The sequence below is a fragment of the Saccopteryx leptura genome, chromosome 9 (assembly GCF_036850995.1).
Source record: "Saccopteryx leptura isolate mSacLep1 chromosome 9, mSacLep1_pri_phased_curated, whole genome shotgun sequence".
Lineage (NCBI taxonomy): Eukaryota > Metazoa > Chordata > Mammalia > Chiroptera > Emballonuridae > Saccopteryx > Saccopteryx leptura.
In genome coordinates, this window is record NC_089511.1 from 10,890,490 (window position 1) to 10,913,943 (window position 23,454).

General features: G+C 54.7%; 1 protein-coding gene across 3 annotated transcripts in view; it reads left to right on the top strand.

The window, feature by feature from the left end:
• Positions 1 to 3,102: 3,102 nt before the first annotated feature.
• Positions 3,103 to 23,454, top strand: part of NDRG4 (NDRG family member 4) — a 35,614-nt gene continuing 15,262 nt past the window's right edge. Inside the window, exons 1-3 of one of the 3 annotated variants that reach the window (XM_066349884.1) lie at positions 3,103 to 3,234; positions 19,331 to 19,425; positions 22,782 to 22,826. In XM_066349884.1, coding sequence (XP_066205981.1) covers positions 19,354 to 19,425; positions 22,782 to 22,826 — 117 coding nt within the window. In that variant the 5' untranslated portion in view covers positions 3,103 to 3,234; positions 19,331 to 19,353. Of the gene's footprint in view, positions 3,235 to 3,710; positions 3,869 to 19,330; positions 19,426 to 22,781; positions 22,827 to 23,454 lie in introns of those variants that run through there. The other 2 variants (XM_066349882.1, XM_066349883.1) reach the window with 2 other exon arrangements.

Consider the following 23,454-nt stretch of genomic DNA (forward strand, 5'->3'; position numbering starts at 1 on the left):
TGCCCAGCCTCCCTTGCAGCTTGGGCAGAGTGCCTGATCTAGGCATCTTCAACCAGACACACCCACTCTTTTTAAAAAACGGAATTTATTGGGGTAACATTAGTTAATCACATTATAGAAATTTCAGGTGTGCAACTTCCTAATACGACATCTCTGTACTCTCGCTGTGTGCCCACCACCCGAAGCCGTCTCCTTCTGTCCCCGTGTATTTGACCCCCTTTAGCCTCTTCTTCCTCCCCTCACCACCTTCTCCTCCAGTAACCACTATTCTGTTGTCTGTCTCTGAGTTTGTCGTTCGTTTTTTGTGTCTTTTTGTTTTATAGCCTACATATGAGTGAAATCATGTGGCTTTTGTCCTTTTCCATCTGACTTATTTCATGTAGCATAATACTCTCAAGATCCACCCAAGTTGTCACAAATGCAGACACACCCCTTCTTGACTGTGAATTGGGAACTGGTGACATGAGGACACCAAGACCACACAAAATCCGCCCTGACAAGGATGTGGCAGCGGCAGCAACACCCTCGGGTGTCAGAGCAGCCCTGGTCCCCACGGCAGTGTCCTGTGTCCTTGCCCAGGGGTGGTGCTGGCTGCAGCGTCTGTGCTCAGGGATCGCAGTGGTGGTTCTGACAGCAGAGCAACGCTGCAGTGTTGGGCGTGACTCCTGAGATCCTGAGAGTTGCCCGCCCTCCTTTTAACAAAGGCCTTTCTCCTTAAACTAGCCAGAGGAGGTCTACTATTTCCTGCAACTCTGCAGTCGGATAGACTGGCCTGAGTTTCCCGATGGGGAAATGGAGGCTCAGAGAGATCTTCAGGGAGGCTATGTCTCCTCTGCAGCTGAGGGACAGGCCAATCTCCTGCCCATTTTACAGACGGGCAAAGGGGAGTATAGAGAAGGCAGCGGCTTAGGCAGCATCTGTCAGGTCATTGAGAGCAAGGCTGGAGAACACGTCCTAGAGGCCCCCGTCCCAGCCAACAGCTTGGCCCCCGGCCACGCTCTACTTTCCGCTGCCAAAACCCCTGCCATCCAGCCTGCCCCCGAACACCATGCCGGCCTCGCAGGGATGAAGAGCCCAGTGCAGGAGGGACTGAGAGCTGGCCTTCCACTGGCTCCTAGAGGACTCCTCATTACCTCGCTTGACTGACTCCTCCAGAGGGGCCAGGGTCCTTCTACCTGCCCTCTTCCTGAGCACCTACCTGCCTTTGCTGCCGTCACACCCATACAGGAAGGGGGATGTTCTTACAACCACATTTCTTCATCATCTATTGTCTCTACTCTTAGGGCTCAAATCCACAACCTAACCCATCTGAATGCTCCCCTGGGGTTCATGAGTTATCTGAACCAAGTGGATTGTCTACATTAGTTCAAGGCCATGCAGACCCCATTCCACGCATGGACAGATGGGTCATAGTTGCAAAGCTCTTCCGAGGCAGCCTTATACACCCTCCTGGGCCGTATTCCTCTGAGTTCAGGACAGGCTGGGTCTCGTGAATTATGTCACTGGAACATCAGCAATTCATTCTGTTTAATGACTAGGTCTGAAATTATTGAAAAGGGTAGAACTCAGGATTGCCTGAATCTCTAATGCAATAATAACAATTTCATCATCAAGAATAAAGGCAACTGTTTACTGAGCACTTCAACCATGTGCCTGGCACTACACTGAGCACTTTATGTTCGTCATTTAATTTTTAGCAGAACCCTCTGAGGTCCACATCATCCCAGTTTCACCCAGTGTGACATGGAGGCTCAGAGAGACTAAGTAACTTACTGGACATCACTCAGCCAGCAAGTTGTAGAACCTGCTTGTGTTCTTAAGGACTGGCTCCGGACTCGTATAAATAGAACCACGGTCTCCTGGATGTTTTGGACATCGAAGTTCACTCTGTCCGCACTGACCTCCTCCCACCCCCTTTTACAGAAGAGGCGGTTGAGAGGCAAGGATATCCCCAAGGTGAGCCCCAGGGCTGTAAGGAGAACCCGAGCTCGCTGCCTCCCATACCGTTTATATACTGCACCTCGAGCAAGAATGCACACTCCGTCTGGGGCTACCAAGTCTGACCAGCTTCCTCAGGCTAGTGATTCTGTTCATTCAGGGCCATAGCAGCTTCCATGGCCTCTCCACAAACCAGCCCAAATACAGGGGCTCAAGGGAGGCACTGCAGAATGCACCTGACCTCCCACTCCACTGCCTCCCCCAACTTCCCAGACGACCTGGTCCAACACATTCACTCTACACCAAAAAGCTGGAATCCGGGAAGGCAGGGCCCCGCCCAAGGTCACTGGCACAGCCTGAATAGAACCCGGTCCGGGACCCCTCCTCTTGAGCTGTCTCGCCCAAGTCAACGTTTCAGGTCATCAGATTTCCACTCTCCCTAGCCAGGGGCTTTGGCGCTCCCTCCTTTGGGGTGACAGGTGAGGGGAGCGACGCCCCCTGGGCCAGACCAGAACGAGCTTTTCCCTTAGTGGAGGTCAATTGAGGGGAGCAAGGACCTTTTCACCTGCCAGGGGGCTGAGGGCCTAGAACATCTCTGCCTGGAGATTGTCACTCCCACGGGAGTTCCCCAAGGAAACCCTGAAGGTGGGAGGAAAGACGACCCAAGGACCCCTGGACACCCGGTTCTTCCTGACCACCCCCCCTCCCCCAGGGCTTATCCCCAGCGGTTTCCACAAGACGGCAGAGGTGGAGGAGAGGGAGGGAGAGGTGCTGCCTCCTCCGGGCTGGGGTTCCCCTCAGTAATCTAAACAAAGACTGAGGCGGAGGCTGCCCCCTCCCTCGGGAACCGGACGCCCCTCAGCTGCAAGGGGATCGGAGGGGCAGGCGGGGCATCCCTCCGCACCTGGCGGAGTCCGAGCAGCGGGGACCCTTCCCCCCGGCGCCCGCGGGAAGTGAGGAGTGGGAGGGGAGCGGCGGGAGTCCACCGGGACCTGGCGTCGCGGTGTTCCCCTCGCCCGCCTGCCCCTCCACCCACGGGCACTCCCACCGCGGTAGGAGGCAGAAGCTGAGCCCGGGAAGGCCTCCCGGGACCAGCCACACCCACGTGGGCACGCCCCCGAGGCGCACCGCCCTCGCCCGGCCTCCGCCCCTGGCAGCCGCGCGCTAAGGGGCCCGGGGCCGCCGACACCCGCACCCGCACCCGCACCCGCACCCGCGCGTCGGCGGCGGCCGCGGCGAGGCCCTGCTCCCGCCTGCGCGTCTGTCTGTCTGTCTGTCTCGCTCGCATCGCCCTCGGTGAGTTGGCGCCGCCCTCCGCCCTGCTCCCTTGTCCCCCTGTCATTGTGGCTGCGGTGCAGCCGCTGCGCACGACCCCAGACTCAGCGAGCTGGGCGCCCTGTCGCCGGGGCCACCTTGCGCCCACGCGAGGGAGGCACCCTCCCCTCCCCACCCCCACCCCCACCCACCCGAGCTCTCCCTCCTCGCCTTCCAGCCGGACGCGGGGACCCCAGGGACCACGACCCAGCCGCCGCCCGCGCCTCCCCCAGCACGACGCCCGTGTGGCGGGGCCTCTTTGTTCCGGCGCGGGGCGCACGGGCCCCCTCTGGTCGCCTCCCGAGTGTCACCGCACCCACCCCGCGCGCTCCCTCCCCTCCCGTGGTTCACCCCGACCAGGTGGCGGCGGACGCCTTTTAGGGGTGCGCGGTCGTCCAATTGGTGGATTTTTAAAAGCGTTTTGGAGGGGGGAGCGCGGCGCGGGGGGCGGGGGACGGCGAGAGAGCTCCGGCTCCGGCAGCTGCTCCCGCACTGCTCTCGGCTCTCGGGCTACTTCGCTTCTCGCCTCCCGCTCCTCTCCCCCACGCCGGGCAGCGCGGGACAGCGCCGGGCGCCGCGATGAAGGTGCTGGGACACAAGCTCGGGCTGCTGACAGGTACCGCGCCCCTTCGCCCCCCTCGGCCGCCCGCGCCGCCCGCTGCTGTCCGAGTTGGCGCGGGGCGCGGCGGCCGGGTCTGGGCGGCTCCGGCTGGGGCTGGAGGAGATGCCAGCTGGTTCCCAGCCCGTGCGCGCCAGTCCCTGTGGCCGCCCGGCCCCGCCCGGCTCGTCTCCCCAGGTCCCCAGCGTCCCGGAGCGCGGGCCAGGGGAGCGGCCTCCTGCAGTCTCGGAGTGGCCGAGCTCCGGTCCGGTTCCCTAAGGAGAAAGGGAGCTTAGAATCCCTGCCCTCCAATCAGTGCCGCTCGGTCCCCTCAAGAAAGGAGCTCCAGACCATAGCTCTTATTCCTGCTCCCGGTGACAGTCTGAGCTAGTCTCCCAGGAGAAGTTTCCCGCTGGATGCAGAGGCCAAGAGGCCTGGGAAGTGGGAAGTTAGATTGGACCCCGATGACTGGGGACCCGCAGCCTCGGAGCCCCTGTGGAGAAGTGGCCAGACACGGCGCTGGAAGCCACATGCAGGGAGCTGTGACTTGGTGTGCCCAGAGGAGGAGGCGGAAGGAGCAAGGACTGGGGCCAGGGTGCTGAAGGGCAGGATCCACTCTCCCAGGCACAGGCGGCCTCGGGGGTCTCCGCTGTGGGGAAACTGGGCAGGAGGAAGGGAGGCTAGGAAAGGGAAACAGTCCGGATCCCACCGGGCCCTGGGCCCGGGAGGGGCTCAATCAGTGCATCCTGGATGGACATGTGGATTCCAGTGAGTGTCCTCTGGCACCTGGGCAGTTTGGTCCCTAACCTGAGGACCCTACTGTCTGGTGAAGGAGAACAGAGCACAGGAACCCTGTTAGGAGATGGGAAAAGGGCAGCAGTGTGGGGGTTCCCTCAGGGGACGGGTTGGGATCTGAGTGGGGACGAAGCAGAGCGCTTTGAGCTGGGGGCAGTGTTTGAACTGGACTCTAAAAGGCAGGATTTCTATTAATGGAGAGGGCGGTAGCATTACAGGCTGGCGGATGGAGGAACAGCATATTGCTGAGGCCCTGGGGTGTGAGAAGCTTGAACTGGGAGTGGGTTGAAGTGGAGCCTGGAAGGAGAGAGAGGGAGGGAAGGAGGGAGGGAGAGAGTTTGTGGGGGTAGGTTGAGTGAGGTTTCAGGCTGTGAGTGCCTGTTAGAGCAGCAGTGCTGGCTGCTCCTTGGCTCCGTGGCAGGCTCACACCCAGTGGGGCGTGGGGGCCTGTCCCCAGAGCGCTGGAAACTCTGGCCAGGTCCTCAGAAGTGCCAGATCTGAGCCCAGTTATCACAGGGCGGGCCCCTCCTCCAGTCTCTTGCCAGCTTTTCCTTGTAGAGCTCACTTGAGGCCAGCCTGTCTACCTGACTTCAAAGGGAACCGCACTGGTGGCTGAACTTGTTAAATCCCCCGAGGGGAAGTTTTTCCAACCCCAGGGGCTCTTAGAGCCTTGCATGCAGGTCCAGCTGTCCAGCCACGGAGGGCCTGGAGCAGGAATGCTCTCAGGGAGCATGTGCAAGGCTCCAGTGGGGGTCCAGGCTTTGGGGTCCCCATTCAGTGTTGGGACCCTCATCTTCTAGGGACAGGTACAGTGAGTTCCCTTCCTCCCTCATCAGACAGGCTTGCACGGTTCTGACAGACTGCCTGAGGCCTTGTTCAGGCTGAATCAGGACCCCCCTTGGTGAATGTCATTGATCACTGTCACCCTGGGAGACAGTGCATCTCCTCAGTAGCTGTCTTGTGGTCTTTGCAGCCTCCCTCTTCTCTTCAGCTCCCTCTTGTCCTCTTCCCTGTCCCACAGATTCAAGGAAAGGGAAAGGTGGCCACTGCTGGCCACCTGTGTGATTTCAGACAGGTTACTTAACCTCTCTGACCTCAGTTTTCTCATCTTAGAGGTTGAATTACTGACCCCGCCCTCTGAGAGTTGGAGTGGCTCACTGAGATAGCACAGATGACACCCCTGGTTGGGGGCGAGCCCTGCTGGGCACCTCTCGGCTCCATCTCCCCTCTGGTTCCTTGATCTTGGCTGTCCCTGTAGTGGAGGACTCCACCTACCCTGGGTGGGTGGCCACTAGGAAGTTAAGCTCTTTCCCTACCCTGCTTGCCCTACTTTATCACCCATGTTCCCATTGGATGAGAACAGGTCACAGTCAGGGCACTGGCCGGTTCATTGGGGTGGCACACAGCAAGTGGGCATTAAGTGTTGACTGAGTCCAGGCTCACATAGCCCACCCATAACCTGTGTCTCCGGGACAATTTCTTAGAGATCCCCATGTCAGCATTAGAAAATCGTTTCACCGGACCTTTTGGTTAAACTCATATTTATTTAGCTCTCTATAGTTTTCACATCCCTCAATGTTATTATCGTGCCGTTTTACCGAAAGGCCAGCCGCTTCCTCACCTCACAGCGCTGAGAAGAGGTGGAGCTGGATTTCACACCTCCATCCTGAGCTCTGGGTTGTCCTGTGTGTTCCAGTTACATGGCTGTGGGCCATTCTCGCAGTTGCTCTGCACCTCACTTTCCTCATCTGTAAAATGGGTTCATCGTGGTACCCACCAGGACATGCTCTTCAGCAGCAGAAGGGAGAGGGTGAGTTAGGTGTTGAGTGCAGTGTCAGGCAGGCGGGCGGTCCGCAAACAGCAGTTGTGCTCTTGTCCCCAGGCTGCCACCTCAGTGTCCTGGGGCCGCCCCCTCCCCCCTGCGCTCCAGTCACCTGATGCCTTTCCCCCTGGATGTTCCAGTTCCTTCTCTGGGTTCTCAACACCATCCGGGCCTCCCTGAGATGTGCCTCCGAGGGAACCCTGCTTAGGCCTTAGGTTCCCGCCAAATGGGACAAGGTGGGCATGACACTAGGGACCTGGCCCCTGGTTGGCCTTCCGCAGCTCTGACACCAGGTGGGAAAAGCCAGGTGCCCCTCACGCCCGGGGCTGGCAGGGTGCCCGTGAGTTGTCATGCCTAGCCTGGGCGTCTTTCCGTTCCGGAGAGAGGCGGGGAGGCGGTAGGGGTTGTCCCCGCAGGCTGTGGGGGTGACTGATGCATTTCCCAGATGTCCTCACAGTGTCTGCAGGCTCAGGGAGGGCCGGGATTTGGGAATCAGAGAATGTGAATTTCAGGGTCTCGTCCCTTCTTCTCAGTTTTTGAGCAAATTCTTAACTTCTCTAGACCGAGTTCTGCTCATCAGTGAAATGGGAATAATGGCCCTACGTCATTAGCATCATGAGAAGGAGCCCAGTGTCCTGGCAGCCCCACGCAGGCTTGCTGCTGTCTCCAGAGGGCACACTCTCAGTGCCTCTGGATTGGTGCTTTTTTATTTCCCAGCGTGATGTGGGAAAGTGGGGCATTAGTCCCACTGCAAGTAGAAAGGTGACAGTTTTTGTGCATTTGCACTCAAACAATATGTCCTCACAGTGGTTCAGAGAGAGCTTCTAAATGGCAGGTCTGGGCTCTGAAATGCTCCCCTGGGAGTCTCAGTATTGGATGTTGGAAATTTTTAAAAATACACTTTTTTACTGATGTGTGATTTAAAAGCAAAACTTTTCTGTCTGGGCTTTTGGTGTTATTTTAATGCATGGACTTTGTCTCTCTCACAATTTCACCAATGACATTGACATAGGACCTGATCGTTGGCAGGTGTGTTGACCCACATTTTACACGTGAGGGAAAGTGAAGCACAGATTGACCCCAGGAGGCGGAACATCCGACCCCGAGTCCCCACGTCAGGTCCACCCGTCTCCGTAAACCTGACTGCTTCCCTGGGCCGTGGGGCTGTGGGCATGGGGGCTGCACAGGTGAGCAGGGAGGCGCGGTCTGCCTGAGGAGAGGAGAGGCGTGTGGACCGCCGGCTGTGCCCAGGGCCACGGGTGAGGCGGGGCGGGTGTCCAGCAAGCCGTTCCACTGAACATACGATGGTCAGCGATTGTGACTTTTATGAAGGGCAAGTTGGCAATGATGTCTCAAAAGCTGAATAATATATGTGGTCTGTGACTCAGCAGTTGAGTTTTCAGGAACAAATAAAGATGTGTGCAGAGGGGCTTGAACAAGGATGCTTATCCTGTAGTTGTTCGTAGAAGAAAAATAGAGGCTGGAAATCATAACCTAAATGCCTAACAGGTAGAGGGGGTTAAATGCATGGGAAGGCGTTCATACCAAGGGACCCAGGCAGCTGTGAATCGTGCTGCCAAAGTTGTCTATCCACCTGAACAGATGTCCCCTTATGTAATACTAATGTAATAATAACAGTGATGACAGCTCACACTTAGATGGCATTTGCCACGTGCCAGGCGTAGTCCTAAGTGCCTTCTATACATTAACTCATCGTCATAGCAACCTGTGAGGTAGGAGCTATCATTTCGCCCTTTTGACAGGCAAGGAAAAGAAGGCACAGAGAAGTTAGGTAATTTGCCAAAAGTCACCAGATGGTAACTGGCCGGCTGGAATTTGAACCAGGATATCTGGCTCCAGGGTCCAAAAGATGCTTCCAAACAGCATTCTTGGTGTTCTGTTTTGTTTTGCAGTGTCGAGAGCAGCTCTGAAATAGGAAGGAAAGGAGATAAAACTGTTAATGGTGGTTTTCTCTGGTGAATAGGATTCTATGTGATTTTCACACCCTTTTGCTCTTCTGTTTTTCTGACTTTTCTCAGTGAATGCGTATCGTGTGAAATTCAACTTTTATTTTTTAAAACTAAAAGTTAACAAATGTGTAGGAGGAAGTGGGAGGTGCTGGGGTTCTGATAAACCCAATCCAAGGTGTTGTGCAGAGGGCGTGTTCTCAGAAAACCCCAGGGAGGAGGGGTCATTCAGGTGGGTATTGACCTCCGCCATTCCCTAAGAACAGGGAAAAGGACGTCGCTACCGGTTCTTTGGGTTGGGTTGGTTCTAAATCTGGCCCTTCCTTGTGGTGGCAAGCTGGCTGCTGGCTCACAGACCATCTACCTGGTAACCCAGCAAAGAGCTTCTCTTCCCCAAGGATTCCAGCAAAGGGCTGGTTCTGATTGGAGCCTGGGCCCTTCCTGAACCATCTCGGAGGCCCCTGCCCAATGGGCTGTTCCCTCTCATTGGACTGTGCTGTTCTCTCCTCGCCTCCTCTCTCTAGGACTCAGTCCTGGGACATCTTCTCTGTTCCGACTCCCTCCCTAGCGGATCTCACCTAGTCTCATGCGTTCAGACACTATCAGGATGCTGATATCACCAGCCCCAGCCTCTGCCCTGAGGTGCAGACTCTTAAACCCACCTGCCACTTGTAGTGTCACCTGGCTCAGCCTGAGCTGTCCCCAAGAACGGTGCCTGGTATGTGCAAGGTCTGCCCAGCTCATGAATGACAACTCTGTCCCTCCAGCCATCGTGACACAAGCTGCTGTCTTCTGAATAGTTGCAGTCCCTGGCTTCCTGGCTGGCATCCGCGCCCCAGGTCTGTTCCACACGGAGCAGGAGGAGGGAGCTTTTAAAATGGAGGTCCTGGCCCTGGTCGGTTGGCTCAGCGGTAGAGCGTCGGCCTGGCGTGCGGGGGACCCGGGTTCGATTCCCGGCCAGGGCACATAGGAGAAGCGCCCATTTGCTTCTCCACCTCCCCCTCCTTCCTCTCTGTCTCTCTCTTCCCCTCCCGCAGCCAAGGCTCCATTGGAGCAAAGATGGCCCGGGCGCTGGGGATGGCTCCTTGGCCTCTGCCCCAGGCGCTAGAGTGGCTCTGGTCTCGGCAGAGCGACGCCCCGGAGGGGCAGAGCATTGCCCCCTGGTGAGCAGAGCTTCGCCCCTGGTGGGCGGGCCGGGTGGATCCCGGTCGGGCACATGTGGGAGTCTGTCTGACTGTCTCTCCCCGTTTCCAGCTTCAGAAAAATACAAAAATAAATAAATAAATAAAATGGAGGTCCTATCCCATCACCCCTCTGCTCAAACCCCCACAGCCTTTGCACTGGCTGTTCCCTCTGCCCTGAGCGCTCTTCCCGGGGAACGCAGGCCCTCTCTTCCCTCCCTCCCCTCCCTCTCGGCCTTGCTCATGTTGCCTCCCCAGTGAGACACCCTTCTATGTTTTTTTAAATCATTCCATTGATTGGAGAGAAGGAGGAGGAAAGGAGAGAGAGAGAGAGAAGAATCAACCCCCTCCGATCATTCCACTTAGTTGTTCCATCTAGTTGTATACTCATTGATTGCTTCTCCTACCTGCTCTGCTGGGGATTGAACTTTGACCTAGGTGTGTCAGGATAATGGTTTATCCACTGAACCACCCGGCCAGGGCAGTGAGACCCCTCTTCTTACACCCTGTTTCAGATCACAGCTCCCAGGCCCACTCCCCGTCTCCCTCTCTGACATCACTTCCTCTGTGCACGCAGCACCTTTGAGACACCTGTATTGAGTTAGATTTGTTGATGGTTTGCCTCCCCACCTAGAAAGTTCCACAAAGGTAGGACCTGTTGTCTGTAAGGGTCAGTATGTTGTCTCCTGTGCCTAGAACAGTGCCTGGCATATACTAGGTGCTCAATCAAAATCTGGTGAATGAATGAATGAATGACTTAGGCCTGGGCCACTGGGGCGCCGATAGGGGTGTGGCCATCCCTGCCTGAACCACATGGACTGAGAGTGGGGGAAGGGTGACCTTTTCCAAAGGGAAACCAGGTGCTGTTCTGAGAAGAAGGGCCCTGGATGTTGAGTGGGGCCTGACACGGGGCACCCTTCTGCAGACATTGTATTTGAGGCAGGAAGATCCTAGGAGTTCTTGGGGTGTGTGCTTTGCCAGGTGAATGTTGTTCCTCCAAACAGTAATACATTAGGCATTTCAGAGGAGTAAGGGTATCCTGTGAGAAGACTATCCTTAGAATGAAATAAATACCAGTGAGTTCCAACTGATGTAAATGAATATATTGGAGGAGAAAGGGCAGCTCTTTCTTACGGGATAATTCTAATTAATAAGCGTAGAAGGGATGACGGAAATGGAAAACTATCATTAAGCAAATGCCACAATAATAATTATAGGCAAGAATTTTAGCAACCGTCGACGGTTGCTAAAATTAGTGGAAGTATGATGAGAAACAGGACGTGTACATAGTCTCAGAGTATCTTCCCACAAGATACTTGTAATTACGAAAGGAAATCTAGTGACTCGGCGCTGGAGAAACCTGCAGGCATCACCTTAATCAAGTGTAAGGTCAACATCCCAGTAATAGAACACATTGACAGCACTTACCCCGGTGGGATGCAGTGAGAAGGACACATCACTGCTGTGTTCTTTCCTGTGTCTAATCAGAAGCAAACCACAGACAAACTCTACTTGAGGGACGTTCTACAGGTTGAATAGATGAGCATTCCTCAGAAGTGTCAATATCACGAAAGACAAAGACAGACTGAGGAATTGTCCCTGGTTGGGGGAAACGATGTGACAACCAAATGCCATGTGGCATCCTGGATTGGGGCATTATTGGGGAAACCGGTGAAATTCATACGAAATATTGCATCATGTTTTATTTCCTAGTTTCTCGAGTTGTATTATGGTTCTGGGACAGGCTAACAGGAGGGGAAGCTGGGTGATGGGTATGTGGGAAATTCCTGTGTTCTGTCTTCCCTTCAGTTTTTCCATAAGTCTAAACTTATTTCAAAATAAAAGGTTAAAAGATGGGGGAAGTATCATGTCTTAATTTTGGCAATGTTTTCTCTTCTTCCTCCTCCTCCTCCTCCTCCTGCTCCTTCTTCTCCTTCTTCTCTTCTCCTCCTCCTCTTCCTCCTCCTCCTCCTTCTCCTTCTTCTTCTCCTTCTCCTCCTCCTCTTCCCCCTCCTCCTCCACCTCCTCCTCCTCCTCCTTCTTCTTCTCCTTCATCTTTTCTTCTTCTTTGTGAGAGGAAGAGAAATAGTGAGGCAGACTCCCACATGTGCCCTGACTGGGATCCACCCAACAACCCAGTCTGGAGCCGATGCTCAAGTACCAAGCTATTTTTAGTTCCTGAGGCTGATGTGCTCCAACAGAGCTATCCTCAGCACCCGGGGTCACACTCAGTTGAGCCACTGTCTGCAGGAGGGGAAGAGGAAGATAAGGGGGAGAGGGAGGGAGGGAGAAGCAGATAGTCGCTTCTCCTGTGTGCCCCGACTAGCAATTGAATCCAGGATGTCCATATGCTGGGCCAATGCTCTATCCACTGAGCCACCAGCCAAAGCCTTTTTTTTTCTTTTCTATTGGTACATAAAATATGAGTTGAATTATAATAATCGATACCTTAGATTTGATGAATCTGCTACATAGAATAAAGATCTCCTTTTATACCCTTCTAAGCCAATGCCCTTCCCTAGAGACAAGTATTGGCAAATTACCCTGAGTCATTTGAGGACCTTTCTTTTTTATTTTTTTTATTTTATTTTATTTTATTTTATTTTTTTCCTTTCTTTCATTTTTCTGAAGCTGGAAACAGGGAGAGACAGTCAGACAGACTCCCGCATGCGCCCGACCGGGATCCACCCGGCACGCCCACCAGGGGCGATGCTCTGCCCACCAGGGGGCGATGCTCTGCCCATCCTGGGCGTCGCCATGTTGCGACCAGAGCCACTCTAGCGCCTGAGGCAGAGGCCACAGAGCCATCCCCAGCGCCCGGGCCATCTTTGCTCCAATGGAGCCTTGGCTGCGGGAGGGGAAGAGAGAGACAGAGAGGAAAGTGCGGCGGAGGGGTGGAGAAGCAAATGGGCACTTCTCCTGTGTGCCCTGGCCGGGAATCGAACCCGGGTCCTCCGCACGCTAGGCCGACGCTCTACCACTGAGCCAACCGGCCAGGGCCCACCTTTCTTTTTTAAATTTGCAAATATGTGGACCTATATTTTTTGCAAAAATGAGCTTATTTATACTTGCTGGTCTATGCCATGCCTTTTCTCTGAACTGCGTATTTTAGACTGCTTCCCCTGTCTGTTTGCGCGGAGCTTCCTCGTTTTTTAAATAGCTGCGTGGTGCTCTGGGGTGTAGGTGTTCCATCGCTTACTGAATCAGTCTCCTGATGTTCATTTGGGTTGTTTCCACTTTGCCACCACTCCAGACGGAGCTGCAGCCAGCGTCCTCTGTACTGACTCTGAGCGCACACGTGGGCTCTTGCCTTTAGCATAAATATATACCTAAGGACAGAATTGCAGAATTGACAGATATCTGCATTTTCCTCAACTAGCAAGGTGCCCTCCAAAGACAGCTGAACCCACTGCAATCCAGCCAACAGCCTCGGAGAGTAGGTGCTGTGTCCCCCACAGTCTCGCCAACACTGAAGAGTATCAATCTTTGAACAGCGTGGAGTCTCCGTGGGGAATCACTTCTTCATTCGTTCATTTTCTCTCATTCAACCACACATGTCAAGCGTCAGCAGAAAAGAGGAAGGATTGTTTTTGTTCTTGGTATTATTGTAGGGGTAGGATGGGGAAAGGCATTCCGGGCAGAGGGAACAGCATGATCGTGCTTCCTGTGGGCAGAATGTGCCTACTGGGTCAGCTGGGGTCTTAAGTTGTGAGTGTCAGAATCCAAAGAGGGCTTAAGCACAGTGAGAATGTGCTGGAAGAACAAGTTTGTGTGTGTGTGTGTGTGTGTGTGAGAGAGAGAGAGAGAGAGAGAGAGAGAGAGAGAGAGAGAGAGAGAGTGTGTGAGTGTGTGTGTGTGTGTGTGTGTTGTGAAAAGAGAGGGATTCACAGGCCCACCTCAAGGGTAAAGCAGGAGAACAGGTCTCATTCGTGCTGGGCATAAGCCGAGGGGCTGTAACTAGAGAGAGGAGATGGAGGCTGGGACAGAAAGAAAAACCGTGTCCCCCGAACCCTCCTGTCCTGCCATCTACGCAGGGAGACAGAATGGAGTGGGGTTTCCAGGCATGGACTCCAGGTTCCCTTCCCGGATCTGCTGCAGGGGGCCGGCCGCTCCCTCCTGGAGCCTCTCTTTTCTCATCTGCGAATGGGGACACTGAAAGGAAGTCTAGTTCCTGTCCCAGCTCCCTCCCCAGTGGTCAAGATGGGGACACCGAGAGTGTTATGATTGCCATTTACAGGTAGGGTTCCCAACTGCCTATATGGTGGTTAGAAGTTGAGTTCCTGTTTTCTGGGGTCACTGGTTTCTGGGGCTTCTTTTCAAACCATGGCGTTGGCCCGGTGTGGGTAGAGGGTGTTTGGATGCACAGGTGCGCACAGGTGTCAGGTGCTCACCCTATGCGATGTCATTCTTGCCTGTGGCTCAGACCCCTCCCCCGGGGAGGAGCGGGCCAGATTGACTCTGGTCCATGGTGAGGCTGAGTTCATTTCTTTGTGCCTTTTCTTTCAATAATGGGGCCTTCCAACCAGGATGTTAGGGAGTGCAGCATCCACAGAGTACCTGACCCTGACCTGCCTGAGGGCCCTTCACTCGTGTGGTCGAAAACAAGACAGCCATTCCACAGTCCGGCCTCTTTTCCCCTCCAGGTGCTTTCTCCTGCCTCCCTGGCTCACCTGTCTGGTTCTCACATACACTAGCTTTACTCTGCCACATTCTTAGCTTTCCTCTCCTTCCGTTCTCAGTGAGAACGCTGTAGATGTTTGAGGGTGGGGAGCGAGTCTTCACTGCACAGCGTGGCCCTGCCTTGCCCGCCCCTGCTCACCCCTGGCCCCTGGCCACTGAATGCTGGTAGGAGCCCCCCAGTTGTTGAAACAATTGAAAATCTCCACAATGTATTTCCAAACCTCCCCTGCCCCTGTCTGAGCAACATTTCCCATTCAGACAATGGCTGCATTTCGTAGGATATGCAACTACTCTTGATCAATGCAATTGAAACGTTTATGGAACAGTTTTGGGAATGACCATGTAATCACTCAAAAGAAATGCAATTCCTGTCAAAGAATCCACCCACACTTAGGTGGCTGAGTCGCCCCTTCACCAGGGGCCTCTCCCCTGTCTCTGTCATCTGAAGAAGCCCCGTCTCCTCTCCCCTGTCCCTTTGCCGTCCCTTTCACTGGGAACATCAGCGTAGCCTCCCTCCCAGCAGGACTGAACCCTTCCTCCCACCAAGGACAGGGGGAGAAGAATTCCAGGGTTGTCTTAAGTAGGTAGAGGACGGTAAGGAGGACCCTGGCCACCTATGCTAAATTACGTTCTTTTTTTGTCCCATCGAAATGGATACAAAAATCTCCCACTTAAACGGCATTTTCTACCCATTGTTTCTTGCACCTCAAAGCTTTCTGAGGAGAGGAAGGCTAACACTCCCATTTTGCAGGGAAGCAATCCTTTTAGTGATCTGCTCAAAATAAAGTTAGATGGTGAGTAATGTAGAAGAAATATTGGCGAGGGTTCCAGTGACTCGAGGCCCAACCGCCGATATCGGAGGGTTGGACTTCATCGCTGGCCCCTGGGTTCTTTTCTTTTCTTTCTGGCAGAGACAGAGAGAGTCAGAGAGAGAGACAGAGACAGACAGGCAGCCGGAAGGGAGAGAGATGAGAAGCATCAATCATTAGTTTTTCATTGCGACACCTTAGTTGTTCATTGATTGCTTTCTCATATGTGCCTTGACCGTGGCGTGAGCCTTCAGCAGACCGAGTAACCCCTTGCTCAAGCTAGCGACCTCGGGTCTCGAACCTGGGTCCTCTGCGTCCCAGTCTGATGCTCTATCCACTGTGCCACCGCCTGGTCAGGCCCTTTGGTTCTCATCAGGGGTTCCGGGGGGAGAAAGGGGCAGAGTCAAAGTGCCCTCCCCGCTGCTCTCAGACCCTCCCTGCCCCGTGCTCCCTAAGCCCTTGCAGAGCTGGCCGGCTTCCTTGTGGGACATGGAGAGGAATCTCATTTCCTTTCTTTTTTTTATTCTTGTCATCTTGATTGAGATAGAATTGACATATAACGTGTACATGTAAAGTGCACATGTGATGATTCGGTAAGTAATCTTTTTCTTATAACTTAGCTAGTGACTTATTTATTTATTTATTTATTTATTACAGGGACAGAGAGAGAGTCAGAGAGAGGGATAGATAGGGACAGACAGAAGGAACGGAGAGAGATGAGAAGCATCAATCATCAGCCCTTCGTTGCGACACCTTAGTTGTTCACTGATTGCTCTCTCGTATGTGCCTTGACTGTGGGGCTACAGCAGACCGAGCAACCCCTTGCTCGAGCCAGCGACCTTGGGTCCAAGCTGGTGAGCTTTGCTCAAGCCAGATAAGCCCGCACTCAAGCTGGCGACCTCGGGGTCTCGAACCTGGGTCCTTCCGCATCCAAGTCTGATGCTCCATCCACTGCGCCACCGCCTGGTCAGGCTCATTTTTATTTTTAAAGTAACATTTTTTATTTTTTAATAGCAGTTGATAGAAATATTCTATTAGTTGTAGGTGTACAAACCTGTGATCAGACACTTTATAGAGCTTACAGAGTGATCGCCCTGATCCATCGAGCACCCACCTGACACCGTGCGCAGTTATTACAATATTATTGACTCTGTCTCCTATTCTGTACCTGACATTCCCATGGCTATTCTGTGACTACCACTCTGCACTTCTCTGTCCCTTCACCTTTTTATCCAGCCCCCGAGCCCCCTCCTGCCTGGCGGCTGTCAGAGTGTTCTCGGTATCTATGAGTCTGTTTCTGTTCTGTGTAGTGACTCTTTTTAAAATCATAACGATCTTAGGAAGAAACTTCTCTGCCCCTCCCTGCCGTGGAATGTCCGCCCTGGCCCGTTTTCCAGCGCCCCACATACCCAGAGCTCCCCTGTATCGGGGCCCCACATCACGGCCTGCTGGGCCTCGAGCCGTCTCTGTTTTCCGCGGGCTGAGACGTTCCCAGTTCTCTGGATCCCGAGGTTTCTCTCCAGCCCTCTTCCCCTCCACCCCCTCCATCGCGGGCCATCTGTCCCTGCACGGCCCACTCTTGGCCCTTTAATAGCACCAGCCTTGGGGAAGATGGTCTCCTGGGAGGTTCCAGAACAGGCCTGGGTGAGGGCGGGCACCCCAGTGATGCCATGGTGGCTAATCGGTTCATCGAATTGGGTGCTCAGGCAGGCTGGCGGCTAAAACAGCCCTAATGGGGGAAGAGTTGACAGGCTGGGGCCCTTCTGTTAGCTCCCCGTCCAGATGGATGGGTGAGTGTGCAGCTGTCAGAAAGGATGGAAGAGAAAGGGGTGGGGGTGAGGGGAGAGGACGCCTTGCTCAAAATACAGCCCATCAGTATTGTGTTAGCTGGTTTCCCCGGAAACCCCTGCGAGCCAAGCGCACCAGCTTGGCACCGAGGTGCGGGGACCTAGGGGCCTGGGTGGCACAGGCCTCCCTGCCTGGCCTCTGAGGACAGGGCTCTCCCTGTGAGCTCCACGGGTCTCGATTAGCCTTCCACGAGGACTGGGTGACCAGCAGCTCGCAGCCCAGGCTCAGCACATCTCAACCCCAAACTAGACTCCCGTGGGGACTCCTGTGCATTGGGGTGCCATCGCTGTAGCGCTCTGGAGAGCTGATGCTTCGCGCTTCTGGAGCTGCAGCCTGGCCTCGTGACAGCCCTGACACAGAAGTGGGTCCCAACCAACGCCCGGTGCCCCTGGGTCCCAGGCAACCGCTGGCCTTCCGCAGGGAGACGCCAAAGCAGCAGGGACTGGCAGGGGTGGGATGCGGCCGGCGGGGGCGTGGGGTACATCCTTGGACCGACCAGCTAATGGTACTGGCAGCCTGTCAGGGCAGAAGAGAAAGTCTGAGGCCTTCATCCTTAAGAAGGGCTAAAAATAGAGTTAGGAAGGAAGAAAGGATGGAGGGAGGGAGGGAGGGAGAAAGGGGAGAGAGGAGGGAAAGAAGGAAGGAACCCATCAGGCCAGCCGGCTGTAATGTTACAGGACACACACTGGGCTGGACTAGGGGTCTGAGACCCCATTTCCAGGCCTGGCCCCATGGAGACCTGCCCGTGAACCTTTCTTAGCCTTGGTTTCCTGGCCTCACTGCCTGTCGAGGTGCAATCACCTAGCACAAGAAAGCCCCTGGGGAACTATGAAGTGCTGTGGGCAAGAGTATTGTCACTGCTCTGACACCAGATGGTCTTTTTATTATTATTGTTATTATTATTATTATTATTTTAATGTTGTTTTTTCCTGATTTCAGACAACAGGCTGTAGTTTTCAGTCTTCCACTGGGGATAATGCCTGCGAATTTTAGGGTATACATCCTTCCTGGCTTGTTTGTGGGGCTGTCTGTATTTTTCATAATTTGGATAATACTGTAAGTTTTATAATTGCCTTTGCCCATGTTATTAAATATCTCTTATAAGTTACTGAGCCATAGTTGATGTGTCCAATGCCCTATTCGTTGACACCTAGCATTTTCAGTTTTTCTTGAATATTATAAATGGCACTGTGGTGACCGTTCTTACAGAGACATCATCAGAAGCCCTCTCTGAATTCCTTACGAAATTCTTGCAGGGAGAGGATTGCTGAGTCCAAGAGTATGAATCTTTCAAGCAGTTTTAATTCATTCTGCAAAACCGCTCACCAGAAAGATCTGTCACTCTATACACCCACAAGCAATATAAGAAAAGTGCCAGTTTCACATCTTTGCCAGCGCCGCAAAGCTGGCCAGTGCATTGGGCAAAAAAAAAAGGGGGGGGGGTGTCTTGTTTTAATCTGAATTTTTTTGACATCTAGTGAGCTTTAATACATTCTAGTGTATTGATTGGCCAATGTTAATTCTTTTATGAATTTCCAGTTTGTGTCTTTGGCTAGCTTTGCTCTTGGTGCATTCTGATCTAAGCCATCCTGAAGTCCAAGTGACGGGTGGCGGTGCCAGGCAGCTAGATGGATTGTGGGATCCTAGGACCCTCTCTGTCTGACCCCTTCCGACCACCACTGGCTCCTCCAAGCACACACACAGGCATGCATGCATACGTACATGTGCACATATGATCATTTCCTCTCCTGAGGTTCAGGGGCCCAGGGTCTCCCAGGAACACCCACCAGGCCCCTGGACCTACCTGCCGGTGGCTGTGAGTTGAGTGGTCACAGTATGTCATCCCTCCCAGTGGATGCTAATGTCATGACAGGCATCCCCTCCTTCAACATTGTTCTGCCTGCCACACTGCCAGACACCCCACCACCACCAAAGCCACCCTCATCCAGGCTCTGCTAGGCCCTCTGAACACCCCTCAGCTCTGTTCCCTCTGTAACCAGCTTCCATCGGTTTCTGACCCTGTGTTTGGCTTCTGCAGATTGGCCCCTATGCTTTTCAATAAATGCAGAGATTTACTTGAAATTGTTTCAGAGGTCATCCTGTATTGCTTTCCTTTCTTCTTTCTTTTTTGAAACATGTTTTAACTTTTAAGAACAAATGATACAACTACATCACTGAGCCAAGCAGGGGATCCCTGCGGGACGAGCCTTGCTGTCCGCTGAAGGGCTGCGATGACCCTGCGCCCCGGGGACCCCGGGAATGAGCGATCAGTGTGGTGTCCTGGCCCCTGCCCCCAGCCCGGCTGGGAGAGTCAGAGCAGGAACCGGGCGTCCCGGCCACTGCAGGTCCCAACCCTCGTCCTCGCCTTCCCTCCCCAGGGCTCCTGCTCCACGACGTGACTATGGCCGGGCTGCAGGAGCTGCGATTCCCCGAGGAGAAGCCGCTGCTCCGGGGCCAGGATGTCGCCGAGCTGGTGAGTCGCTCCTTCGCGGTCCTGGGGCGGAGGGCACCCCCTGGTGGCCAAGAAGGGAACCGCGTGTCTTCACTCCATTCTTGCGCAGCTGAACCTCTGTGGGGGGGGGGGGGGGGGGCAACGCCAGAATATCAGGCCACCGTGAGAAGCCTAGTCCCGGCCTTAGAAACGGTCCCGCCCAAGTTGAGTGCCCATGCAACTAACTCCCAGCCATCCTCTCTGTGGCTTTGGCTGTCTTTGAGGCTGGGAGGTTCTTTAGCAAAGTTACTTCCATTTCAATAATGAGAAAACTGAGGCACAGAGAAGTAACTTTGCTTGGCCAAGCTCACACAGCAATCAGGGAATGAGGCTGAACTTAACCCCTGGTTCTAGCACGGTGCTTCCCCACCCGCCTTTCCTAGTCTGCAGCATCTGTCCTGTCCCCACAAGCTCTGAGGTTCGAGGCACGTGTCACCAGCAGTGCGCCTCCAGGAGCAGTGGGGCAGAGGCACTGGAGATGCTATTTTGTCCCGAAGGGCCCCTATCGGGGCTCTGGGGTTCGATTCCAGAGTGATTCCTGCCCCGTGATTCCTTCCCCGCGCCTGCTTGTCGCGCTGCCTCCTGGTGCCCTTCCTCTCTGAGGGGAAGCTGCGGGCCTGTGCTCAGAGGGTTCTAGGCCTCGGGGCTGGGGGGGTGTCTATGCAGGTTATGCTGTTCCAGTCCCCACACCCCCTTCCCGGTTTACAGATGGGGAAGCCAGGAGCCCAGTCCCTGACCCGAGGGGGCCCCCAGGGTCTGCGTTTCAGTGACCGGGGCCTTGACTCCGTTCTCAGCTTCTCTGCTCTCTCTGCTCAGCACAAGCCCCGTGCCGGGGCCCTGGTCACATCTGCCCTGTCCCCAGCTCCCCAAACATCCTAGATGTTCTGAGCGTGCCCTTTCCAGATGTCAGGGACACCTGGTGCTGTCTGGCCTCACTCTGCCTGCCAGAGTGGTCCGGCTGTCCCTTCCTCACTCACCTCAGAGACAGTTTCCTTTTCTTTTTATTTATTTATTTATCATTTTTATAATTTTTATTTATTTATTTATTTATTTTTACAGAAACAGAGATAAAGTCAGAGAGAGGATTAGATAGGGACAGACAGACAGGAACGGAGAGAGATGAGAAGCATCAATCATCAGTTTTTTGTTGCAACACCTTAGTTGTTCATTGACAGCTTTCTCATATGTGCCTTGACCATGGGGCTACAGCAGACCGAGTAACCCCTTGCTCGAGCCAGCGACCTTGGGTTCAAGCTGGTGAGCTTTGCTCAAACCAGATGAGCCCACACTCAAGCTGGCGACCTCGGGGTCTTGAACTTGGGTTTTCTGCATCCCAGTCCGGCGCTCTATCCACTGTGCCACCGTCTGGTCAGGCCAGAGTTTCCTTTTCTAGTGAGTGTCTGTCCCTTTCACTTTTTACACCTTCCACAGCCTGCTAGGTGCAAGTGCTTTGAGCCCAGTGGGGCTGACCTGTGGTGGCGCAGTGGATAAAGCGTCGACCTGGAAATGCTGAGGTCGCCGGTTCGAAACCCTGGGCTTGCCTGGTCAAGGCACATATGGGAGTTGATGCTTTCAGCTCCTCCCCCCTTCTCTCTCTCTGTCTCTCTCTCCCTCTCTGTCTCTCTCTCTCTCCCTCTCCTTTCTAAAAATGAATAAATAAAATAAAAAATTAAAAAACACTGAGTCCAGTGGGGAGTGACTACTTCTGCAGGTATGCCTGCCACCCCCACCCCCATTCCTGCACCCCCCCAGCCCCCAGCGCAGTCCCTCCTTGCCCTGGGGCCAGTCTCTGGCCATCTTGTATATTCCTGTGGTCCTGTCCCTCCCACAGCTTCCCCTGCTCCTGGGTACCCCCCCCCCCCCCCGCCCTGAGAGCACGCAGTGCACCCTGCCACAATCAGCCTCATCCTGTTTTGTTGATTTTGTTCTTAACAAACCCGCCTACTCCCTCCTTCTCTGAGATAACTGAACCCCTGGGGTCTTGAGGGTAAAAATCTCCCACATCTCTTTTCTTGTCCTCCCTCTTGTGCCTGGTCTTCCAGTGAGAGGACTCGTCACTAACCAGCCTTGTCCCCTGCCTTGAGACCCCCATCTCCTTCCTCCAGCCCATCCCCTTCCTGGGAAGTTCCCGGAGTGGCCATGCGGAGCCCTCAGGTCTCGGAGGAACCAGGAGGTGGCCAGAGGACAGCCATTGTTTATGGGACAGCGGGACCCTATCACCAGCTCTCCTGTTTGGGTGTGAGACCCTCTAGTGTCCTCTGACTCTCTCCACCACCCCCTCCACCCCAGCTGCCTGCTGCAGGCGGAATCGCTGGTTGTTGTTGTTTTTTCTTTCCCACTCCTGTGACTTTTGGTGATTTTCTTGCTTGTTGCACATGCTTATTCAGCAGAGGCTTGTGGAGCATCTGTGGCATAGAGTCCCGGGCAGGACAGTCCAGGACCAGGGGCAGACCAGGGGCCAATACCACGCTTCTCCGTGCATCCTCGCGGACCTCGAGGCTCAGAGGCCAAGTGGCTGAGGTGCAGCGTCTGAGAGCGAGGGATGGAGTCCCCGCCCCTCTGCTCTGTATCCCTGCCACCTTGCGGAGAGGGGGTCCTTGTGCGCCACAGTGCCCACACTCTCGAGCTCAGACTTGTTCATCCAGATCTCTTTGGGGAACCCATTCCACGCCACGCTCCGTGCTGACCGCAGAGCCAGACGTGGCGCCTGCAGTACAGTGGGACAGACAGGCGCCAGTCACAGTCTCACACTGGTCGGTGTGAGTGAGCCCACAGCCCGGGACCTGGTGCTTTGAGAGAGCAAAGTAGGCGGGTCTGGAAAGACGGGAGCAGCTGCCACCGTGGCCCAGGTGGCTCCTCCGTGCGGCCCAGAGAGTCTGGCGTTCTCCCTCGCTGCCTGGGCCTCAGCCTCCCCACCCCTGAGGTGGTGTGGCGGTCGTGGCCACCTCTGCCCTCCTTCCTCAGCCTCTGTCCTTGTGCCCTGATAATCAGACCTTAAAAACCAACTGTGGGGACAGCAGGACAAAGTGACCAACAGCAAGGACTTGGAGTCAGAGATTCTGTCACTCTGTGGCCCTGTGACTCAGCCTCTCTGAGCCTCACCCTACTCTCCGGCCAATGGAAATCTTCACGTTTTACAGGAAGAGGGACAATTGATGCAAGTATCTGTTCCTAGGCTCCTCTGTCAGGCGCTTACTAACCCGATGCCTGGCACTTGGGAAGCGCTGGTCACTTTTGTTGACATTAAGATGAATGGGGAACAGCAAGCAAGCTCAAGGCCAAGTCCTGGGGGGCCCTGGCCAGTCAGGGTCTAACGCCCACCCTCTCTGCTCCCTCAGGAGAACTCCGACACCTTCCTCTCGGCTGTGGACACAGACTGGACGGTAGGTCTCAGCTCAGCTCCTGAGACGGGGCACCGACAGCTGGCCAGCCCCTCACCCACCCGGCTTGGTCCCAGAGGAGGGTCTCACCACCTCCAGGACCACCCTCGCTGCTTACAGTGGCTCTCCCTGCCCCCTGCCCACTGGGAAGATGGCCCCTCCCTCCTTGAATAGGAGGGGGGAAGGGAGGCCTGGGAGAGTGAGGATGGAGACAGGAGGGAGGGATGCTGTCATCTGAATCAGCATTTTCCTCCAATGAAAGCCAAGCTGATGCTCCAAAATAGCTGTTTCCATGGCAGCTGTTGCCTGGACAACCATGTCCTCTTTAGTTTGATGCCAGATTCTCTGTGAAAACTGAACTCATTCTTTGTTTTTGTTCCTCCTCACGATGATTTCACTCACACGGCCAGCCACCTCTCCCCTCTGAGTAGTGGCCATTTATTTCCGGGTCTCGGCCAATGTCTGGCAGCAGACACAGTGGGAGCCTTGCCAGTTCCAGGGCCCTGCTGGCCACCAAGTCACCCTGAACAAACTCAGATCCTTCCGGGACCCTCCTCCTGGCTCGATGGAACTGGCCCCTCAGTGCTCTGGCCTGGGCCTGACTTCAGTTCGGGTCAGTGTCTGTGACAGC